General features: G+C 36.7%; 2 protein-coding genes across 4 annotated transcripts in view; one reads left to right on the plus strand and one right to left on the minus strand.

Moving 5' to 3' along the window:
• The window catches only part of RTN4IP1 (reticulon 4 interacting protein 1), a 150,352-nt gene that overhangs the window by 61,554 nt on the left and 68,388 nt on the right, over positions 1–20,410 (plus strand). The window lies entirely within an intron of this gene.
• The window catches only part of QRSL1 (glutaminyl-tRNA amidotransferase subunit QRSL1), a 31,552-nt gene continuing 19,867 nt past the window's right edge, over positions 8,726–20,410 (minus strand). For all 3 annotated transcript variants that reach the window (XM_019443001.2, XM_019443000.2, XM_053904610.1), the window contains 3 exons: positions 20,196–20,313; positions 13,339–13,544; positions 8,726–10,551 (listed from right to left, as the gene is read on the minus strand). In XM_019443001.2, the coding sequence (XP_019298546.2) occupies positions 10,331–10,551; positions 13,339–13,544; positions 20,196–20,313 (545 nt within the window). In that variant the 3' untranslated portion in view covers positions 8,726–10,330. The remainder of the gene's footprint in view (positions 10,552–13,338; positions 13,545–20,195; positions 20,314–20,410) is intronic.

Raw genomic sequence — 20,410 nt, forward strand, 5'->3', positions numbered from 1 at the left:
GTTCAGCCACAGTAGAAAACAGTGTGAGCTTCCTCAAAAAATTAAAACTAGAAATATTGTACGATTCAGTAATTCCACTACTAGGTATTTATATAAAGAAAAAGAAAACACTAATTCGAAAAGATATATGCACCTCTGTTTATTGCAGCATTGTTTACAATAGCCAAGATATGGAAGCAACCTAAGTGTCCATCCATAAATGAATGGATAAAGAAGATACGGTGTATAGACACACACACACACACACACACACACACACACACACACACACACACACACGGGGATATTACTCGGCCATAAAAAAGAATGAGATCTTGCCATTCACAACAACATGGATGGACTTAGAAGGTATTATGCTAAGTGAAATGAATCAGGTAGATAAAGACAAATTCCACGTGATTTCACTTCATGTGGAATCTAAAACACAAGCAAAGAAAAAGCAGAACAGACCCATAAGTACAGAGAACAAACTGATGCCTACAAGAAGAGGGGAATGGGGGAATAGGCAAAATGAGTGAATGACAGGAGGAGATACAGGCTTTTAGTTATGAAATGAATAAGTCATGGGGTTGAATGCTACAACACAGGGAATATAGTCAATGCTATTGTAATAGTGTTATATGGTGACAGACAATAGCTACACTTGTGAGCAGAGTAAAACATATAAACTTCCTGAATTGCTGTGGTGGACACCTGAAACTAATGTAACATTGTGTGTCAACTATAATTAAAAAAGACGGAAGAGGAGATATGAATTTCAGACTGAGAAGACAGTAACTTATCTATAAATATTTTAATATTGTTTTTCTTTTGACTTCTTAAAAACGTTTACTCTTTAGATATGGTTACAGGCGTTTGTTCACATATTTATACAACGTATTGATCAAGCATATTTTGAAACTTCATTTATGTTTGGAAAGTGTGAGGGCTTTCATAAAAATAACACATGATAAAAGTTAAAATGTTACTTTCAACTAATGTTTAAGTTGCCTGCCTGTAATGGTACTAATACAATTTAGCTGTTAGACTAATTCCAAAGTTAATTCCAATTCCAAAGTTAATTCTATAGTAGTCCTAGTTTCTTTGCTAGTAAGTCTTTCATAGTGGTAGTTCATTAAGCCTCAAAATGTATAATCCTTTCCTAGTGGAAGTGCTCTTATATCAAGTGTTTTATGTCCCATACAGAGCCAGTGGGTAAGTTTAAATTCCCTTGGAAACTCTCGACTAAATTGTTTCTTCTAGAAATGCTGAAATTCTAATTAATCACTCACTGTCAAACAAAAAACAAAACAAACCAAAAATGGGTGTTGAAACTCTTTAATACATAATGGTACTTCCTTCTCTTCCCCAAACATTACCTGTATTATGATGATAAAATCTCCACTATTGTAAAGGTCTAAGTCAAGACAGCAATTTGCCAAATGATCACTTTATCAAATTATATACACCCATTTTGTTTATACTAATTGCTCACAGTTTATACCAATTTATATTTTGCTGAGACCTCACTGTTTAATGCATTTAGAGAATGAGCACAACATCAGTGCCAAGTTTTGTAAACGTCCACTAAATAGAAGCACAAACGGCCATGGAATAGATTGAAAAATGGTAAATATGTATCAAATTTGGTGAGTTAATCTTATATTTCTTTATAGTGATCTTTCTGGGCGGTGTGGAAGGTTTTGCCTTTCCTGGGAACTAGTTTTTTTCCTCTGTAAATTATTACCTAATGTAACTTATATAAATGCTTCTTTTACTTTTTATGGAAATGCTAATTTAACAGGCATCTCATTTTTTGGACACTGGCACAGTTCTAGAACACTCAGCTTCCTTTTTTAGAAATGTTTATTTGCTTTTGGGGGGCAGGGGGAGAGAGAGAGACAGAGAGACAGAAAGAACGAGCTGGGGAGGGGCAGAGAGAGAGGGAGGCAGAGAATCTGAAGCAGGCTCCAGGCTCTGAGCTCTCAGCACAGAGCCCAACGTGGGGCTTGAACCCATGAACCACGAGATTGTGACCTGAGCTGAAGTTGGACACTCAACCAACTGAGCCACCCAGGCGGTCCTAGAACACTCAACTTACCCTAAGATGTAGCTGAAGTTGTTATGCATCTGAGAAGAGTGAATGAGGACACAAAATGTGAGAGCACTTCAGGCCCAATTTCTTCACGTACTGCCTGAAGCTCTTCCTTCAGCTCCCATTCAAAAAAGACCAGTGCACTAACAATATGTCAGTGACTGGTATATACTGAAACAGGCTGCTATGCTCCATTAGCTTTCTACCCCAAATTTCAATGGCTTAAAACAACAAAAGTCTTAAAAGGTTTTTAATTTTTGCTCATGCTACCCGTCCACTGGGTTGACAGAGGAGCTCTACTAACCTTAGTCATTCAGGGACCCAGGCTGATAGAGCAGCCACCATTTTGGACATTGCTGGAGAGAAAAGAGAACTCTGGAGGGTACCAGGTGACAAACTCTGTCCCAGACACATGGTACTTCCAGTCACAGTGCATTTACTGAAACTAGGCATGTGGTCACACTTAACCACAGGAGGGTCTGAGAGTAGAGAGAACTGGAAATATTTGGCAAACAACATTAATGATTACCACAATTGTATTGAAAAGGTATTGACTTGCTGGGTTGTGTACCTGAAGCTAGTATTGTACTGTATGTTGGCTAACTAGAATTAAAATAAAACCTTAAAAAAAAAAACAACAACAGAAAATGTGTTGAAGAGCAGTTTTGGCAAGAGCAGAGATGACCTCAGCAGAAATGGAAAAACAAGGTGAACAGTGCTGGGTCACAGTGCTGGCCATTCCATGATTGTTGATACTTCTCTTTCCTAAAACTGTTTTCTAATTCAATTCGCTTCAACTCAATTAGGTTCAATTCAATAAATATTTAATAAATGTCTTAGAGTGTGAGACACCTGGCTATACAAAGGTGGGCAGAAGCAAAACTGTAGGTATCACTATTTTTTTTGAACTCAGGCTATGTTGGGGGTTGCCTTAAGGGAAACTAACAAAGCTTTGACAACGAGGCTAAATCAGACCTAATTATATAGAGGCATTAGACTATAGTAATAGTGTGGACAGGTACTGAGTTAATTGGTGTATTTTTAAAAGTTAGATGCCTTCTTCATACCATTTACTAAAATATATTACAGATACATTTGACATATGACACCAAAGGCAAAAGCCACAAAAGCAAAAATTGATAAATTAGACTTCATCAAAATAAAAAACTTCACTGCTTCTAAGAAAATCATCAAGAACATGAAAAGACAACTCACAGAATGGGAAAAGTTTTTTACAAGTCATATGTCTGATAAGGGATTTCTATCAAAAATATGTTTTAAAAAAACCCTCAAATTCAGCAATAAAAGGGCAACCTAATTTTAGAATGAGCAAAAGACAGGAACAGACTTTTGCAAACAAACAAACAAATAAAATATATATACTAAAACCTTGGACTGTGAGTAACTTGTTCTGTGAGTGTTCCACAAGACGAGCAAACATTTCTAATAAATTTTAACTTGATAAACGAGCGATGTCTTGCAATACAAGTAGTATGTGATGCCGAACGTCACATGATCACAAATGAGCCAATGGTTCTTGAAATTTGCCTTGATATCCAAGTGCTTTGGATTACAAACATGTTTCTGGAATGAATTATGCTCGCAAAGCAAGGTTTCACTGTATATGAAATTGTCCAGTAAGCACATGAAAAGATACTCAATGTCATTAGTCATCAGAGAAATGCAAATCGAACTACAGAGAGATACCAGTTCACACTCACTGGGTTGACTATGATAAAAAAGACAATAACAAGTGTTGACAAAGGCATGGAGAAATTGGAACACTTGTACATTGCTGGTGGGAATGTAAAATGATGCAGCCACTTTGGAAAACAGTTTGGCAGTTCCTCAAACTTACATACAGAGTTACCATATGACCCATCAATTCTACACTTAGGTATATATTCAAGCAAAACGAAAACACATTCACACAAATACTCATACATGAATGTTTATAGCAACATTCATCCCCAAAAATGGAAACAGTCCAAGTGTCCATCCAACTGATGAATAGACAAAATGTAATATGTTTTTACACATGGCATATTATTCAGCCATAAAAAGCAATGATAGTGATACATGTTTCAACACACATAAACCTTGAAAACATAATGTTAAATAAAAGAAGCCTCACACAAAAGGTCACATATAGTACGATTCCACTGATACAAAATGTCTAGAAAAGACAAATCCATAGAGACAGAAAATTAGTGGTTGCCAGGAGCTAGGGAGAGAATGGAATGGGATGTGACTACTTATGGGTGTGGGATTGATGAAACAGTTCTGGAACCTAGTGGTGATGGTGGCACAGCCATGTGAAATATGACACCAATTGTATTAATAAAATGCATATATCTACATCTGTATTTACATATACATACATCCTGATGGTGTAGATAACAAGTGATTTTTTACTCTTTTTGTGTCTTTTTCTGTTTTCTCTCTCGCCACCACCACGGAGAACATACATTACCTTCGTAACTTAAAAATGAAAACCTCCTAAAATCAGTTCAAATCAAATTCAAAAGCTGAGATCCTGCATTCTCCTAATAATCTTTTAAGTAACCCATGGCAGATTACATTCATATGAAATTCTAGAATAAACAAAACTAGGTTGTGTTGGGGAAAAAAAAATCTGAAGAACAGTTGCCTCTGGAGGGGTGGGAGCAGGGACTAAGTAAAGTCATAATTTTCTGAGGTGACAATAAGGGTCTATATGTAGATGGGGATTGGGTTACGCAGGTGTATGCATTTTTCAAAAGTCAGGGCATCTACACTTAAGATTTGTGCATGTCATTGTAGAGTTTTACATTTAAAAAACCAATAAACAAATACTGAACTCAAGTTAATGTTAGGTATGCTTAAGTATCCAGGGCAAAATGCAATTTGAGATACATATTTTAAAAATAAGGTAGATTAACGGATGAATAGAGAGAATAGCAGGATGGACACATGACAAAGGAAATATAGTAAAATCTCAATGGTAGAATCTAGGTGGTGGATGTGTGGGTATTTGCTTTTATATTTGAAAGTTTTCATAATAAAACATGGAGGAAGAAGAGACCCAATATAAAGACGTCACTATTTAATATCCTTTTGACTCCCCAAACTCTATTTTACTTGTCTCTCTTCCCACTGTTAGGTATTTCCACTTGGTTGTGGAATTAATCTTCAGCCCCCACAGGTCATTCTTCCTTTCCTTGTTTTTAATAAGAGTGACAGCATCTCTTCTAGTCGTGGGCATTTCTCAGGATAAAAATCACGTTTCTTTCCCTCCTTTCTCTCATACCCTCTAATCCAGGCAAGCCTTACATTATAATTTTCATTTTATGGTATTTCACTTCTTTTCCCATTAGCACCACCTTAATTCTGCACCAATTACCTGCCATTTCCATGGAGAAATAGACTGGTATAGCTAAGAAAATAATTTGCATGTAATTTGATGCTCTACTTTTATATGCAGGCTATAAAATGGTTCTGATAGAATACTGTATTAGACTTGGTTATTGTAAGTCTTAAAACTCCCACATTCTAGCCTCACTTCCTTTTAGTTTATATTCTAATGATTTGAAACCGGTTGGGGATGATTTACACACACATGTAAATCACAGAAATCAGAAAAATAAGACTTCTGTACTATGTTTGGCTTCTATAGACAACTCGTCCTGCTAAATAAACTATGCTAAAGTCATCAGTTACCATCTTGTCAGATATCTTACACCAGTTCTATCATGTTATTTTGCAGGTCCATTTTGCAAAATACTTATCTTGGAAAACACTTATCATTACATGCCCCATGGGTACTTCATTAACTTTTTTCCCCCTGATGGCTATACTAGCAGGCCGTTGGCAACATCAACCTTAAATTTTTCCCATTTTAAAATAATTGCAGTGAAGATGTAGCAATTTGGGGCCTCACTTATCTGTATCTATATATTGAAATGGAACAGAGTTTTAGTAGGAAGACTGTGGCTCTGTCAGAAGCATTCCCTGCCCTCCAACTGGAATATGTAACAGCCATATTTTTGAGAGACTTCATTGTTTTTTGTTTGCTTATTTTGAGAGAGAGAAAGTGTGAGGGGGGCAGGGACAAAGAGAGGGGAAGAGAGAGAATCCCAAGCTGGCTCTGCTTGGGCTCGAACTCACAAACCCTGAGATCATGACCTAAGCAGAAATCAAGAGTTGGACTCTTAACTGACTGAACCCTGCAACATATTCTTTTAACATTAGAGCTTTTCTGGGAGCTTGGGTGGCTCAGTCAGTTAAGTGTCCAACTCCTGATTTTGGCTCAGGTCATGATCTCATGGTTCGTGGGTTCAAGCCCAGAGTTGGGCTCTGTGCTGACAGTGGGGGGCAGGAGGACCTGCTTGGGATTCTCTCTCCCTCTCTGCCCCTCACCCACTTTTCTCTCCCTCTCTTTCTCAAAAATCAATAAACATTAAAAAGAAAAGAGTATGTTGGTACTGTTCTTCATTTGATTGGCAGAGCACAGGGGCCTTTTGAAGACCTTCAGTTCTTTGAACGTTGTTGGCCAATTCTCTATAAAAAAAAAAAAAGCTCATGGAAATTGCTTTAGAAATATGCAGGCCATTGGTTCTTCCTGATATTTTAAAGTCCATCCTTAAGGGAGCCAGATCATCAGGGAGCTATAGAACTGGTCTCTAGTGTAAGTTTCCAGCAAATTGTTGTTTGGTCATGTGCCGTTAGTTTACCATGCATGCATTGATGTGTTGGTATTATCTACATGTATTGATAGTATCTACAATTGACCCTTGCACAATGTGGGGCATCGGGCACTGACCCCATGTGTAACTTTTGACTCCCTCAAAACTACTTACAGCCTTACTGATAACATAAAGTTAACATGTATTTTTTTAATGTTATATGCACTATATACTATATTCTTAACAATGAAGCTAGACAAAATTTTATTAAGAAAATCACATGGAATAGAAAATACATTGTACAGTACAGAGCTGTATTGTACTTATACAAAAAAAAATTCACACGTAAGTGGACCCATGCAGTTCAAACCTGTGTTGTTCAAGGGTCAACTGTATAAGAAAATGACTTAAATTCCTAATTGTACGCATTTACTTATAGCTACAAATTATTGAGTGCTTAGTCTATCAAGGCATCATGCGTCATTTAAACTTAATCCTTCCAAACATCCCTTGGAGTAAACATCATCTCTATTTTACAAGTCAGGATACTGAAGCTCAGACAGGTTACACATCTTGTAAATGGCAATAATAGGGTTCAAACCCAAGTTTATTTGATTTTTAAATCGGTGGTCTTATCCATTAGGTAGCCTACAGGAAAATTCCCCACTATGTCATACTATATACCTTTAAGCATCTGTGTAAGTATCTTGAGGAGAACTTTTATTTTTGATTTTATTCCTGGTTTTATTCTTTTTCGTTACTTTCATCGTCATACTTATTTCCTCAACTATTTACTTTTATGCCATTGTAATAATGTTTTTAATAAATTGCCTAAAATCCTTTGGACTTATATCCCACTGAGGTGTGAAGAAAAAGAAATGAAAAAATAACCTACTGAGATCCTCCAATAATTACTTTTATTTAATGTTGGCTGGGTTTTTCTCATGTTATTTGACTTTATTAAATTTTCAGGTTTATGTTTTAGTGTACATGCTGCTTGAGTTATGAAATAACTGAGGAAAACCTGCTTTAAACTGTTCTCTGGTGCTTCTTACCACAATGAACAAATTTTAGCCTAGGCTTGCACAGTCAGTACCTATTTAGCCTCGGTATAGATAATCAGATGTTTGCGGAAAGAGAGGGAGTTAAAAGTAGTTAATGAATGAAAGTTATGGTGGAAATTCCATTAGCTTGCTCCTGTCCTTGACTGGTACAGGGTATGACACAGTCTGCAGGATCCCTGAGCTATACCAGCTCTCTTCACTGTCCTTCAGTCTAAAATCCTAAAGGTATTTCTTCTCTCCATTAGAAGGTACAGGTGATTTCCTAATGGGAGTCACCATTCTTTTTTTCTTTTTTGTCATTCTTAGAAGCTCCTCTTCCAAACCATGCTCTTTTCTAGCTGGCTCAAGGTCCTCTGTGTTCCTGATGACCTGGTAGCAAATGGCCAAAGAGAACATTCTGCCTCCCTGGTTTCAAGTGATTTTCTTGGGAATGCGACTTTCCCACTTGCTCCCTGGGCTCTTGGTGGCGTTGGGGTGCCAGGTTTTGTGATCTCATCACATTTTTTCACTCTAGCGATGCTTCTGTTGTTGAATCTAACTGTTCTTTTGCTGTGTTTGATCAGGGAACTCATCTTACACTTGTAGCCACCTTTGCCTTTCGGAATTGCTTTGCTGCTAACAATTTCAGGGTTTAATTAGCTGGGATACAGAAACCATTTCCCACTTAAATTCCCAGACAGTGATTTGGTAAAATGAGATCTCCTAGATTTAGGGTAAAGATGGAGGAGAAAGAAAAACAAATTAGGTATTATTTCATGCTAGTTGGGTATAATTATGTGAGAACACTCAACGTTTCACTTCCTTATTTCAGGATTCACATCATTAGTGCAGCTCAAGCAGAGATACACGAATAAGAGAGATAGGAATAGGAGAAACTGTATAAATATTCTTTGAAAAAAAAGTTATTTCAAATTATACACACATTGAAAAAAGACTAGGGCAAGGATTTATTATTTGCTTGCTTTTTACATCATATTAGCTCCTTCAGCTAAGATGGATTTCCCTCTTATAAAATAATGCAGTTGTCTCTCGTGAATTTCTTCCTCTTTCAGGGATTCAGAATCAAGATTTGTAAGAAAACTAGTGGGCCTGGCACCGAAGGCTTTTATATAAAGTTTGTCCAATTGAGTATTTGGAAATGGAAGGATCCTGGGAGGAGAGAAAACTATTAATGAAAAGGTAACAGGCAGGTTAACTTTCTACCATGCCAACACTCCAGTAACTCTGCAGAAAGTTCTGCCACTTACATTTCCCCCTCATATAATTCATATTTAGAAAAGATTTCTTCCTTACTAAACAAAGTGAATTTATTAAAAAATAATTCAGCTTCTGACATATATGTATAGTAACATACAAATGACAAATTAGAAGACCTGATCAACACGAGATGACAATGGTGTTCTGGCAAAGACAAATCCAATGATGAAACTATACCAGGTAAATCTATGATTTTCATAAATATTTTCCCAATTTTTGAATACAGATTCTCATTAATGTCTCTTTGGGTTCAAGGGACTCAAAATAGAGAACACCTGTAAAGAAAGCCAAGAGGGCAAGGAAACCATAAGGAACAGAGAATCTGGGGTAAAGGAGGAGGCTATGGGCCTCCTCTCTTTGGCATCCTCACCAAATTATCCACAAGTTTTTCATATTGGGTATTTCTTGTGTATCTTGAAAGTTTCCCACTAAAGTCATGATCCACGACCAAGTTTCAAGTCCAAGATGGTCTCTCAAGGTTACAACAAATATTTCTGTGACACCAATGAGCTCATTTGTGATTGGTTAAATAGAAAAATGAAGTCAGTACAACGTGGAGTTGTTCTGGTTCCTTGGCATGGGGTTCTGGGAGAGCAGAAGTAAAATTTTCACCTTCAGCAAAAAAGGAGAAAGTTCTCAGTCATTGCAGCTCTATTTTTAGAGAAATAAAGAGTGTCTGCACCTGTGGTTTTCCCCAGAGAGGCATGCCCCCAGTCCTGTATGACTCTGGGCCCCAGCAGGTTACACTTCCTCCAGTGCTCAGAGCTCCTCTTGTACCTCCTTTGTTCAGAATTCAGAAGCAAATACTCCCATTTTATTGTTTTGTGCATTTTTAACATCTCCTGGGACAGCCTCCACCACATGTTCAACTACCTGTCTGCCTGGCTGTTCAGGCTGTCTCTGGAGGTACAAATTACAGTTTTTATCAGCACTTTGGTTACAAAGATGTACAAGTTTTGAGAGGTTTATCCCTAAGCTTACTTTTACTCTAAGCTCTGTTCTTATTAATGAACATTTTTTCAGAATGCATCATTTTTCAGGAACATGTATCTTGTGTTAATGTAGAAATCCTGTACTTTACACTTAGTGGATACTTAATAAATGCTGACAGATGATTTATAATTAATTAACTACATCACAAGAATTTTAAGAAGTGAGTCCAAGGAATGACTGTTGACAATGAACCAAATTATAGGAATTTAGCAAGATCATCTGACTTCTCTAGACTACAAAATTTTCAAGTTATTTTAATTTGTATGCTATATGTATCACTACTGTTTTAGAGAAACAGAAGCTAACTTTTCAATTTCAAAGACTGATGAGCAATCATCCATTAGCTCTTGAAGATGAATAACAGGAAACTGTACTTGTTTTTCAAACCACTTGGCAACTGTAAGAAGCTGCTGGTCACAAAACGCACGTCCGATAAACTGTAGTCCTACTGGCAACCCTTGGTTTGAGAGCGCCACAGGGACACTCACCGCTGGCAATCCTGAAGAAAACAAGGAAACCCACGAATTGATTAATTCTTCATTGTAAGAAGTGGAGACTTCTGCTTCCCAGTGCTCGTAGGTACAAGACAGATGAGGTTAAAAAAATAACAAAAATTGTATGATATACGTGCTTCTGTACCTTCCTTTGCTCACTTAACAATATATCTCAGAGGGGCGCCTGAGTGGCTCAGTTGGTTAAGCATCTGACTTCAGCTTGGGTCATGATCTTCTGGTTCGTGAGTTTGAGCCCCACATCAGGTTCTCTGCTGTCAATGCAGAGCTGGCTTTGGATCCTCAGTCCCCCTCTCTCTCTGCCCTTCCCCTGCTCACACACATGTGCTCTCTCTCTCAAAAATACACATTAAAAAAAAATATATATATGTATATATGTGTGTGAGTGTGTGTGTGTGTGTGTGTGTGTGTGTCTATCTTGGAAATCACTGTGTATCAGGTCACAAAGACTTCCTTCATTCCTTTTTTATAGCTGCATAGCACTCCATTATGTGGTTTGTGCCATAATTTATTCACCTATCTTCAGTGATTGGGCATCTGGGTTGTTTTCAGTATTCAGCTATTTCATACCATGCCCTAGTGAATTACCTTGTGTACATGTTTTTTAGTATTCTTGAAAGTTTCTCAGATGAAAAGGGATTGTTTCATCAAGTGATAAATGCATATGTAATTAGACATTGCCAAATTCCCCTCCAAAAAAGTTGTATTATTTTGAACTCCCATTGGCAAAATGCTTTTTCCCTGACAGCCTTACCGATCGAGTATGTTGTTGAACTTTTGAATTTTGGCCAATTTGTTATATGAGAAATGGTAGCTCAGGGTAGTTTTAATTCCAGGTTTGGGGCAGAGAAAGTAAAAGATCCTGGGATATCTTGTTATGCCATAAAATAAGGAAGTTTTTAGAAATTAATGGGGATAGGTCTAAAGGATATATGCAATTTGAAAGGGCTCTTGTTGGCCAAATTTGGGACAATTTGAACATCAAAACCCATAATGACAGTAACTGTTTACAATACATTGAATTGAAAAAAAGGGAAAGCTATTCCTTAGAGAAGACTGCCAGCTAATATATATAGAAACAGAAAAATCAACATTTTGTAATTCTCTAAGAAATAATTTAGGCAAGGATCATCAACAGATCTAAAACTGGGTTCAACATTACTGGGGCACCTGGGTGGCTCAGTCGGTTAAGTGCTGACTCTTAATTTTGGCTCAGGTCATGAGTGGTTCGTGAGATTGAGGCCCCCATGGGGCTTCGTGCATTGAGCCTGCTTGGGATTCTCTCTCTCTGCCCCTCCCCTGCTCATGCTTGCTCGCTTTCTCTCTCAAAATAAATAAACTTAAAAAAAAAAAAAAGATTGTTGGGGAATAGGATGTTCACACAATCTCAAAGTATCAGCTCCCCAACTGGTTATAATTGATAAAAGGAACAATGTACTTTACAAGGAAAACATCTGGCAATTTTCTCCTTAACCAAGGGATCAACTTAAAGTCTCTAAAAGTGGAACAAACTGACATGAACTGTTTCCTGACATGAAGAGTATATAGTATTTCTGCAACAGTTGTTTGACTCAACCGAATCATGAGGAAGCAATCTGACAAAACCAGATTATGGATGGGACATACTATAGGGCAAGTGCACTAGACTCTTCAAAAACAGTCAATGTCAATTAAAAAAAAAATTTAGAAGGTGGGGGATTTCTTATCAGAAACTATGCAGACCAGAAGAAAGTAGCATAACATTTTTTAAGTGCTAAAGAAATGTCAACCCCAAATCCTATATCCAGTGAACATAACCTTTAAACATGAAAGGAAACCAAGACATTCTTAGAAAGAAAGTGAAGAGAATTAGTTGCCAGCAGACCTACCCTAGAAGAGCTAAAGGAATTTAAACAAAAAGGATATGATAAAATAAAGACTCTATATGCCAGTGAGAAATGAACATAGTAGATAAAAGTATGGGGAAATAGAACAGGCTTTCCTTTTCTTGAGTTTTCTACATTATGTTTGATGACTAAAACAAAAATTATAACACTGTCTGATGTAGCCCTAAAAAACAACAACAACAAAAAAAACCCACCAAAAACATAGAGAACTAGGGGATTGTTCTAGATTGTTTTAGATTACATTTGCTAGATAAGCAAATGTAATATATCAGGGGAAAAAACAATTTTATAAAAGACATTTTTGGTACAATTGAGAAAATGTAAATATGGACTGTTTGGAATATTATTATATTCATGTTAGTTTTCCTAGATATGATAACGAAATTGTGGTTATGCAGGAGAATGTTTGTATTTTTAGAAGATTTATGCTAAAGTATTTAGGGGTGAAGTATCATGATGTTGAAACTTTCTTTCAAATTATTCAGCTAAAAAAAAGTGTGTGTGTGTGTGTGTGTGTGTGTGTGTACAGAGAGAAAGAGAGGAAGGAGAAATTAAATGAGGCAAAATGAATGAATCCAGGCAAAGGACATATGGGTACTCATTATACCATTCTTTCAACTTTTCCGCAGGTTTGAAAATTTCCAAAGTAAAGTTAAAATTATGCTATTAAGGGGACTGATTCTGAATATGCGTGTGCATGGTGGGTGCAAGTGCATGCATGCCTAAACATTACACACACCACACACATACACACATACATGCACCCCTAAACATTCTAGAAGGACAAGCTGTTGCCTTCAGAGAACAATGTAGTTAGAATCTAAGTTAAAGACCAGATGCCAGTCTAAAAACTTAAAGAAAACCAGAACATTCCTAAAGGATCCTCACCTGCCATATTTACAGCCTGTGTAAAAATATCATCCTGGGCGCTTCGCGTCCTGTTGTCCTCTTTAATGAACTCCAGGTATGGCACCGCCTCACTCAAGGTGGTGGGGGTCAGCAAGACATCCACTCCAGAGTTAAAAACATTCACAAAATCATTAGCAATGAGCCGTCTCACTTTCTGTGCTTTGATGAAATAATTTGCATAGTTTCTGTGGAAAAAGAATAGATGATATTTTAAGGATTTTTTTTTTGCTATTTCTTTGAATCAATTTTCATGTATAAGGTTCGTTAAACAGTGACTGGATTCTTGACCTTTATAAGCAGGCACCACTGAGATCCCTAACAACACACAAAAATGATTTTTGTTCAAGTGTGCTGTTATTCTAAAAATCTGTATCAGGAGCTTAATCAGAATTCACTGCTAGATACAATTCTACACATCTAATCACAAAATATTAACACTTCCATGGACATCATTAAACGAGAACATTTATTTTCAGGTGAAAACAAAAAAAAATCAAGTGCGTAGCAGTCAGATGACTTTTCCAAAGATCACATGGATTGGTGGTGGTAAAGGAAAGACCAGAACTTAGGTCTTTGGAGGCTTATTTGAATTTTCCCTTCATTAAAATGTCTTATTTCACCTGTAGTATAATGATAACTGATTATTATAAGAATTTGAAATTTTTCAAAATTCTAATATGCCATCATAATTAGACACAAGGAGACAGGCTCTGGAAAGATAAACTGGAGTGTCTGCAATTCTGTATTTTATGGAGAGGAACACCCCCCAGAATGGGAATCTGAAATTCATGAAAAGATGCTTACTCTACTGAAAAGATTAAGAATTAGCCAGCTACAAAAGTGACTACTAGTCAATCATGCAAAGAAAGGGAAAAATAAAGCACTCTTTAGATCCTCCTGAAGTGAATTAAGAAAGGCTGGCAAAAGTACCATTTTTAAACTTCAGTTTTCTCACCTGTAAAAATGTATACAACTACTCCAGTCTTACTGAGGACCAAATACAATAAAGACAAAAATGTGCTATAAGAATCCTATAGGGGCACCTGGGTGGCTCAGTCAGTTGAGCATGCGACTTCGGCTCAGGTCATAATCTCACAGTTGGTGGGTTTGAGCCCCACGTTGGGCTCTGTACTGACAGCTCATAGCCTGGAGCCTGCTTCAGATTCTATGTCTCTCTCTCTGCCCCTCCCCTGCTCACACTCTCTCTCTCAAAAATAAATAAAAATGTTAAAAAAATTTTTTAAAAAACCAATCCTATAGAAATATCAAATGCCCTTACTATCACTGGACCACAGGGTCTATAGGGAGATAAATGCAAGTATCACCTATAATTTGTACAATAATAACACTTGATGGCTTAAATAATGTCATTAATAGCATCCCCCAAACCTCAATTTTATAAAACATTTTTTGTTTTCTATTAAACTTTTTCCTACTTTAAATATGGTTCAAAAGCAGAACTTCTGCTTCCATTAATGATAGAGTAACAGGGATACAATTTACCCTGCCATAATAAACAATTAGAAAACTAGGCAAGGGGCACCTGGGTGGCTCAGTTGGTTAGCATCTGACTTCAGCTCACGTCATGATCTCACGGTCCATGAGTTCTAGCCCCGCGTCGGGCTCTGTGCTGACAGCTCAGAGCCTGGAGCCTGCTTCGGATTCTGTGTCTCACTCTCTCTCTGCCCCTCCCCCACTCATGCTCTGTCTCTGTCTCTCTCTCTCTCTCAAAAATAAATAAACATTAAAAAAAACCACAAGTTTTTAAAAATTGAGGATCCCAACATTTGTGGGGGGGGGATTATATTTATAAATATTAGGGTCTAGAAATAGACCCTAATCCACTTTCAACTCAGGTCATGATCTCACGGCTCATGAGTTTGAACCCTGTGTGGGGTTCTGTGCTGACAGCTCAGAGCCTGGAGCTGGCTTCAGATTCTGTGTCTCCCTCTCTCTCTCTGCCCCTCCCCTGCTCATGCTCTGTGTCTATCAAAAAATGATAAACGTTAAAAAAAAATTAAAAAAGAAAGAAAACTAGGCAAAATAAAGCAACCATTTTCAGATACTACACAACAGGCATTCAAGAGAGGGAGTTCAGAACTGCCTGGAGGCAGTTTGCAGGCTTCAGTTCAAACGGGAGGAACCTATGCAAGTTTCAGGGGGCAGTTGTCAGAAAGTTAAAGAGACCAAGATTGGAAGTTCAGGGAGGCCAAGACAACTGGAACGTGTAGGGAAGAGTACTGAATAGGAAAAGTAGCACACAGAGAGGGCTCAAGAGATCTGCAGTGAGCCCTCCAGTCTTAGGCTGAGTACTGATCTGTGCTTGTAGGAGATGAAATTCTCAAGCTGGGGAAAGAACCACTGAAAAATCAAACAATTCCAAGAGCTCATATAGGGCTAGAAATAGTGTGTGTTCCTAAGAGCCAAAGTGGAAAGACTTCATAATACATGAGGCATCTGGCAGAAGCTTCAAGGGTATTGCCTACAGTAGAGGTAAATTAACCTAAACTAAAGGCCATTTTGGACTCATCCTAGCAAAGCATTTTTAAAAGGAAGTCCTGAAAGGATCCAACAGATTCGAAATAACTACATCCCAGAACAAAGCCCAACACTGTTTAAAGGAATACAACAAAAATCCAGCAAATGACAAGGTAAAAGTCACAATGCCCAGTCATGCTAAAAAGCAGAAAATAAGACCCAAAAACTAGGGGGTAAAAAGCAATCAATATAAAGACATCCAGAAATGACAGAAATGTTGGAATTAGCAGATGAGAACATTAAAGCAGCTACTGTAAATATGTTCATATGTTCAAGAAGATAGAAGAAAACATGAAATGATGAAGGAATTGAAGAAATAAAACCTACTTGGAAGTTCTAGGAATGAAAAATACAAAATATAAAAACAACACTGGATGTGACAGCAGATGATCAGTGATTCTGAAGATATGAATAGAAACTATACAAAAAGAAGCATGCTGGGGTGCCTGGGTGGCTCAGTTGGTTAAACATCAGACTTCAGTTCAGGTCATGATCTCAGGGTTCATGAGTTCAAGCCCTGTGTCAGGCTCTCTGCTGTCAGTGCAGAGCCAGCTTCAGATCCTCTGTCTCTGTCCCCCACCTCTGCCCTTCCAACACACACTCTCTCTCAAAATAAACACTTTTTAAAAAATAAAAAAACAAAAAAACAAAAAGAAGCGCAAAGACTAAAAAAGAGAGAAAGAAACTAGGATGGAGCCATTAGTGCTCTTGGATGATGTCAAACAAATTAACACACATATAAATGGAGTCCCAGAAAAGGGGGAGAGCAGAAAAAATATTTTAACATATAATGGCCAAAATTTTTCCAAGTTTGATTAAAACTATAAACCCAAGAAGCTGATCCAAGAAGCTAAACAAACCCCTAAACAAGAAGAAATATGCAGAAAACCACACCAAGGGACATCACAGTCAAATTCCTGAAAACTAATGATAAAATCACCCACAGGTAGGAGGGGAAAAGGTTATACACAAAGGAACAAAGATAAGACTGACTACAGACTTCTGAGAAACTATGCAAGTCAAGAGACAACAGAACAAGATCTTTTAGGTACTGAAAGAAAAACTATCAATCTAGAATTTTATACTCAGAGAAAATATCTATCAAAATTAAAGGTAAAGTAAAGACTTTTACATATAAACAAAAGCTGAAAGAACTCCTTGCTAGCAGGATTGTACTACAAGAAATATTAAGGTTCTTTAGGCAGAAAGAAAATTACATCAGATGGATATTTGGATCCACACAAAGGAATAAAAAACACCAGAAATAGTAAATATTTGGCAAATATCAATGACTCTTTTTTTCCTTGTTTTAAATCTCTTTGAGAAAAAAGTTATTACTTAAAGAAAAATAAAAGAAGGCAGGAAAAGAGGTTAAAAGAACAGGACAATTTGAAGACAAATAGAAAAGAAAAGCAGATTTAAATGGGGTTCAAATGTAAATAATTATTTTCATTAAAAATAAACCATGGATTCCTAATTCAATAAATGTGTGATTTTGAACACAAGGTAGTAGAAGAATGACAAAACTGTAAACTGAGTTACCACATGAAGAAAAAAAAAAAAAATGTTAGGAATTGTTATAGTTCCTGGCACATAAACTGACTTTTAAAGATTAAAAAAAGTACACCCAAATTCCATTTTTCCTATCACTCATGTCCATCTTTCCCTCACAAAACAAATGAACAAGCAAACAAAACCCCTCAAAACAAAAAAGGTGACTTAAATGCCTGAACTCAAAAGACAGGGATACCAGCAGAAATTCTCACATCCTTTTGTCCCAACTGGTGACCATGGAAGAAGCTTTCAGACTCCTCTCCATCAGTTTCTTTTCATGCTGTTACAGTGATCTATACAGTCTATCAACTTGTGCCCTGAGATTTACAATTTGAGTCTCATCAGTTAGTGCCAAATGTAACATCTTCAGCTTCATAAAAGTCTTTGCTTAGAAAAATTCTCAGCAGTATTTCACTTTCTTTTCCTACTCCCAAATCATTACAATCATCTGGTCAATATGGAAAAGAGTCTTTTATTTTTGTGTTTTTTTTAAGTTTTTATTTTAATTCCAGTTAATTACCATACAGTATTATATTAATTTCAGGTGTACAATACAGTGATTCAACACTTACATAAATCACCTGATGCTCATCACGACAAGTGCACTCTTTAATCCCCATCACCTAATTTATCCATCACTCCACTTACCTCCCTCTGGTAACCATCAGTTCATTTTCTATAATTAAGAATCTGTTTCTTGGTTTGTCTATCTTTCCCCCCACCCTTGCTCATTTGTTTTGTTTCTTAAATTCCACATAAGAGTGAAATCATAGGGTATTTGGCTTTCTCTGACTGATTTTCACATAACATTATACTCTCTAACTCCATCTATCTTGTGGCAAATGGCAAGATTTCATTATTTTTTATAACTAAATAATATTCCACGGTGTGTGTGTGTGTGTGTGTGTGTGTGTTGTGTGTGTGTGTATCACATCTTCCTTATCCATTTATCAACTGATGGAAACTTGAGCTGCTTCCATATCTTGGCTATTGTAAATAGCACTGCTGTAAACATAGGGGGATGTGTATCCTTTTGAATTAGTATTTCAGTATTCTTTGGGTAAATACCTAGTAGTACAATTGCTGGATAGTAGGGTAGTTCTATTTTTAACTTTTTGAGCAAACTCCATACTGTTTTCCAGAGTGGCTGCATCAGTTTGCACTCCCAGCAATGGGGTAAGAGGGTTCTTTTTTCTCTACATCCTCACCAACAGCTGTTGTCTCTTGTATTTTATCCATTCTGATAACTGTGAGGTAATATCACATTGTAGTTTTGATTTGCAGGAAAAGGGTCTTTTAACATGGAACATAATCAAACATCTTTAGGTTTTTTTTTGTTTTCAGCTTTATTTGAGATGTAGTTGACATATTAAAATTATGTATTTTTAAGGTGTACAATATGATAGTTGGATATATGTATATATTGTGAAATGATTTCCACAATAAGGTTAGTTAACACATCTATCACCTTACATAATTACAACGTGTGTGTGTGTGTGTGTGTGTGTGTGTGTGGTAATAACATCTAAGATCTATTCTCTTAGCAATTTTCAAAGACATAATACAGTACTGTTAACTATAATAACTATGCTGTGTTATTATATCCCCGGAACTTATTAATCTTATCACTTCAAGTTTGTACCCTTGACTAACATCTCCCCATTTCCCCTAGGCCCAGACCCAGGCAACCACAATTCTACTTTCTGTTTCTAGGAGTTTGGCTTTTTTTTTTAGATTCTATGTATATGTGAGATCATATAGTATTTGTCTTTCTCTGACTTGTTTCACTTAGGATAATGACCTCACCATACACCCATGTTGTCACAAATGGCAAGTTTTCCTTCTTTTTAATGGCTAAATAATACTCCATTGGATATAAACACACCACATATTTTTTTTATCCATCCTTCTGATGATGGACACTTAGGTTAGTTCCATGTCTTAGCTATTGTGAATAATGCTCTGAGGCATTTCATTTCCTCTGAGTGATTTCATTTCCTTTGGATTCACACTCAGAAGTAGGATTGCTGAATCATCTGGTAGTTCTATTTTTAATTTTTTGGGAGACTTCCATACTGTTTTTCATCATGGCTGTTCAAATAATATTTTTGGAAAAAGTAATCCTAAGCATAGGCCCTGAAGGGATACATAGACAACAAAATGCTTTCTGTTCTTAAGGGCATGTAGAAAAACTCTAGAAGTATTTATTACAACAATCATTCTTGTTTTTTCACAAGAAAGTGTCCTCTTATAGACAGACTTGGTGGTATGCAAGATGAATCCTATTTATGAGATGATGAATAAACTTATATTGAAGACAATCTCAGTAGGAGCCCCAGTAATTTAGAATTCTTTCTTGGAGCAAAGAGATACATAATGTAAGGGAAAACCAAGTTGATTTACTCAATTTTTCGAGATATACCAATGTAACTTCCTGTTTAAGTGTCTAACAACAATAAGCCAAGGTGGCAATAATAGTCAGGGGACATTTAATGAAGCTAAAATTCTTTAGGGCTTCCTACCTAGTTTTGTACTAATCATTTAGCTAAAGTGTCAATGTTTTTTTTTTGCGTTTGAATAACCAGGAACCAAAAGTACTATAAGCAGGCCTTTAACTGTGATTTCTAATTCAAAGCATAAGAATTTTGCTTCTTTAGCGCATATCTCAACTTGTAATACCTGATAGACATATTATGAGTTTACTCCTGAGTTTTCAAGAATGGAGGAAATTCTTAATTACTTACTCTTTTAGTAAGAAAAAGTTTCCTGCAAGAATCCTTCCTCTCACCACATCATTAAACCCTTCTCGCCTGGTTGCAGCATACATGGCTTCAGTAGACACATCAATGTCACACCTGTGACCTGAAAACAAAACAGAGGTAAACATCACTTGAAAAGGAAGTCAAGTTCTGGCTGAAAAGCAAGCGTAGATTCACATTTGTGACCAATACTAAACTTT

Source organism: Panthera pardus, unplaced genomic scaffold (genome assembly GCF_024362965.1).
Source record: "Panthera pardus isolate Hobbes unplaced genomic scaffold, ASM2436296v1 HiC_scaffold_17, whole genome shotgun sequence".
Lineage (NCBI taxonomy): Eukaryota > Metazoa > Chordata > Mammalia > Carnivora > Felidae > Panthera > Panthera pardus.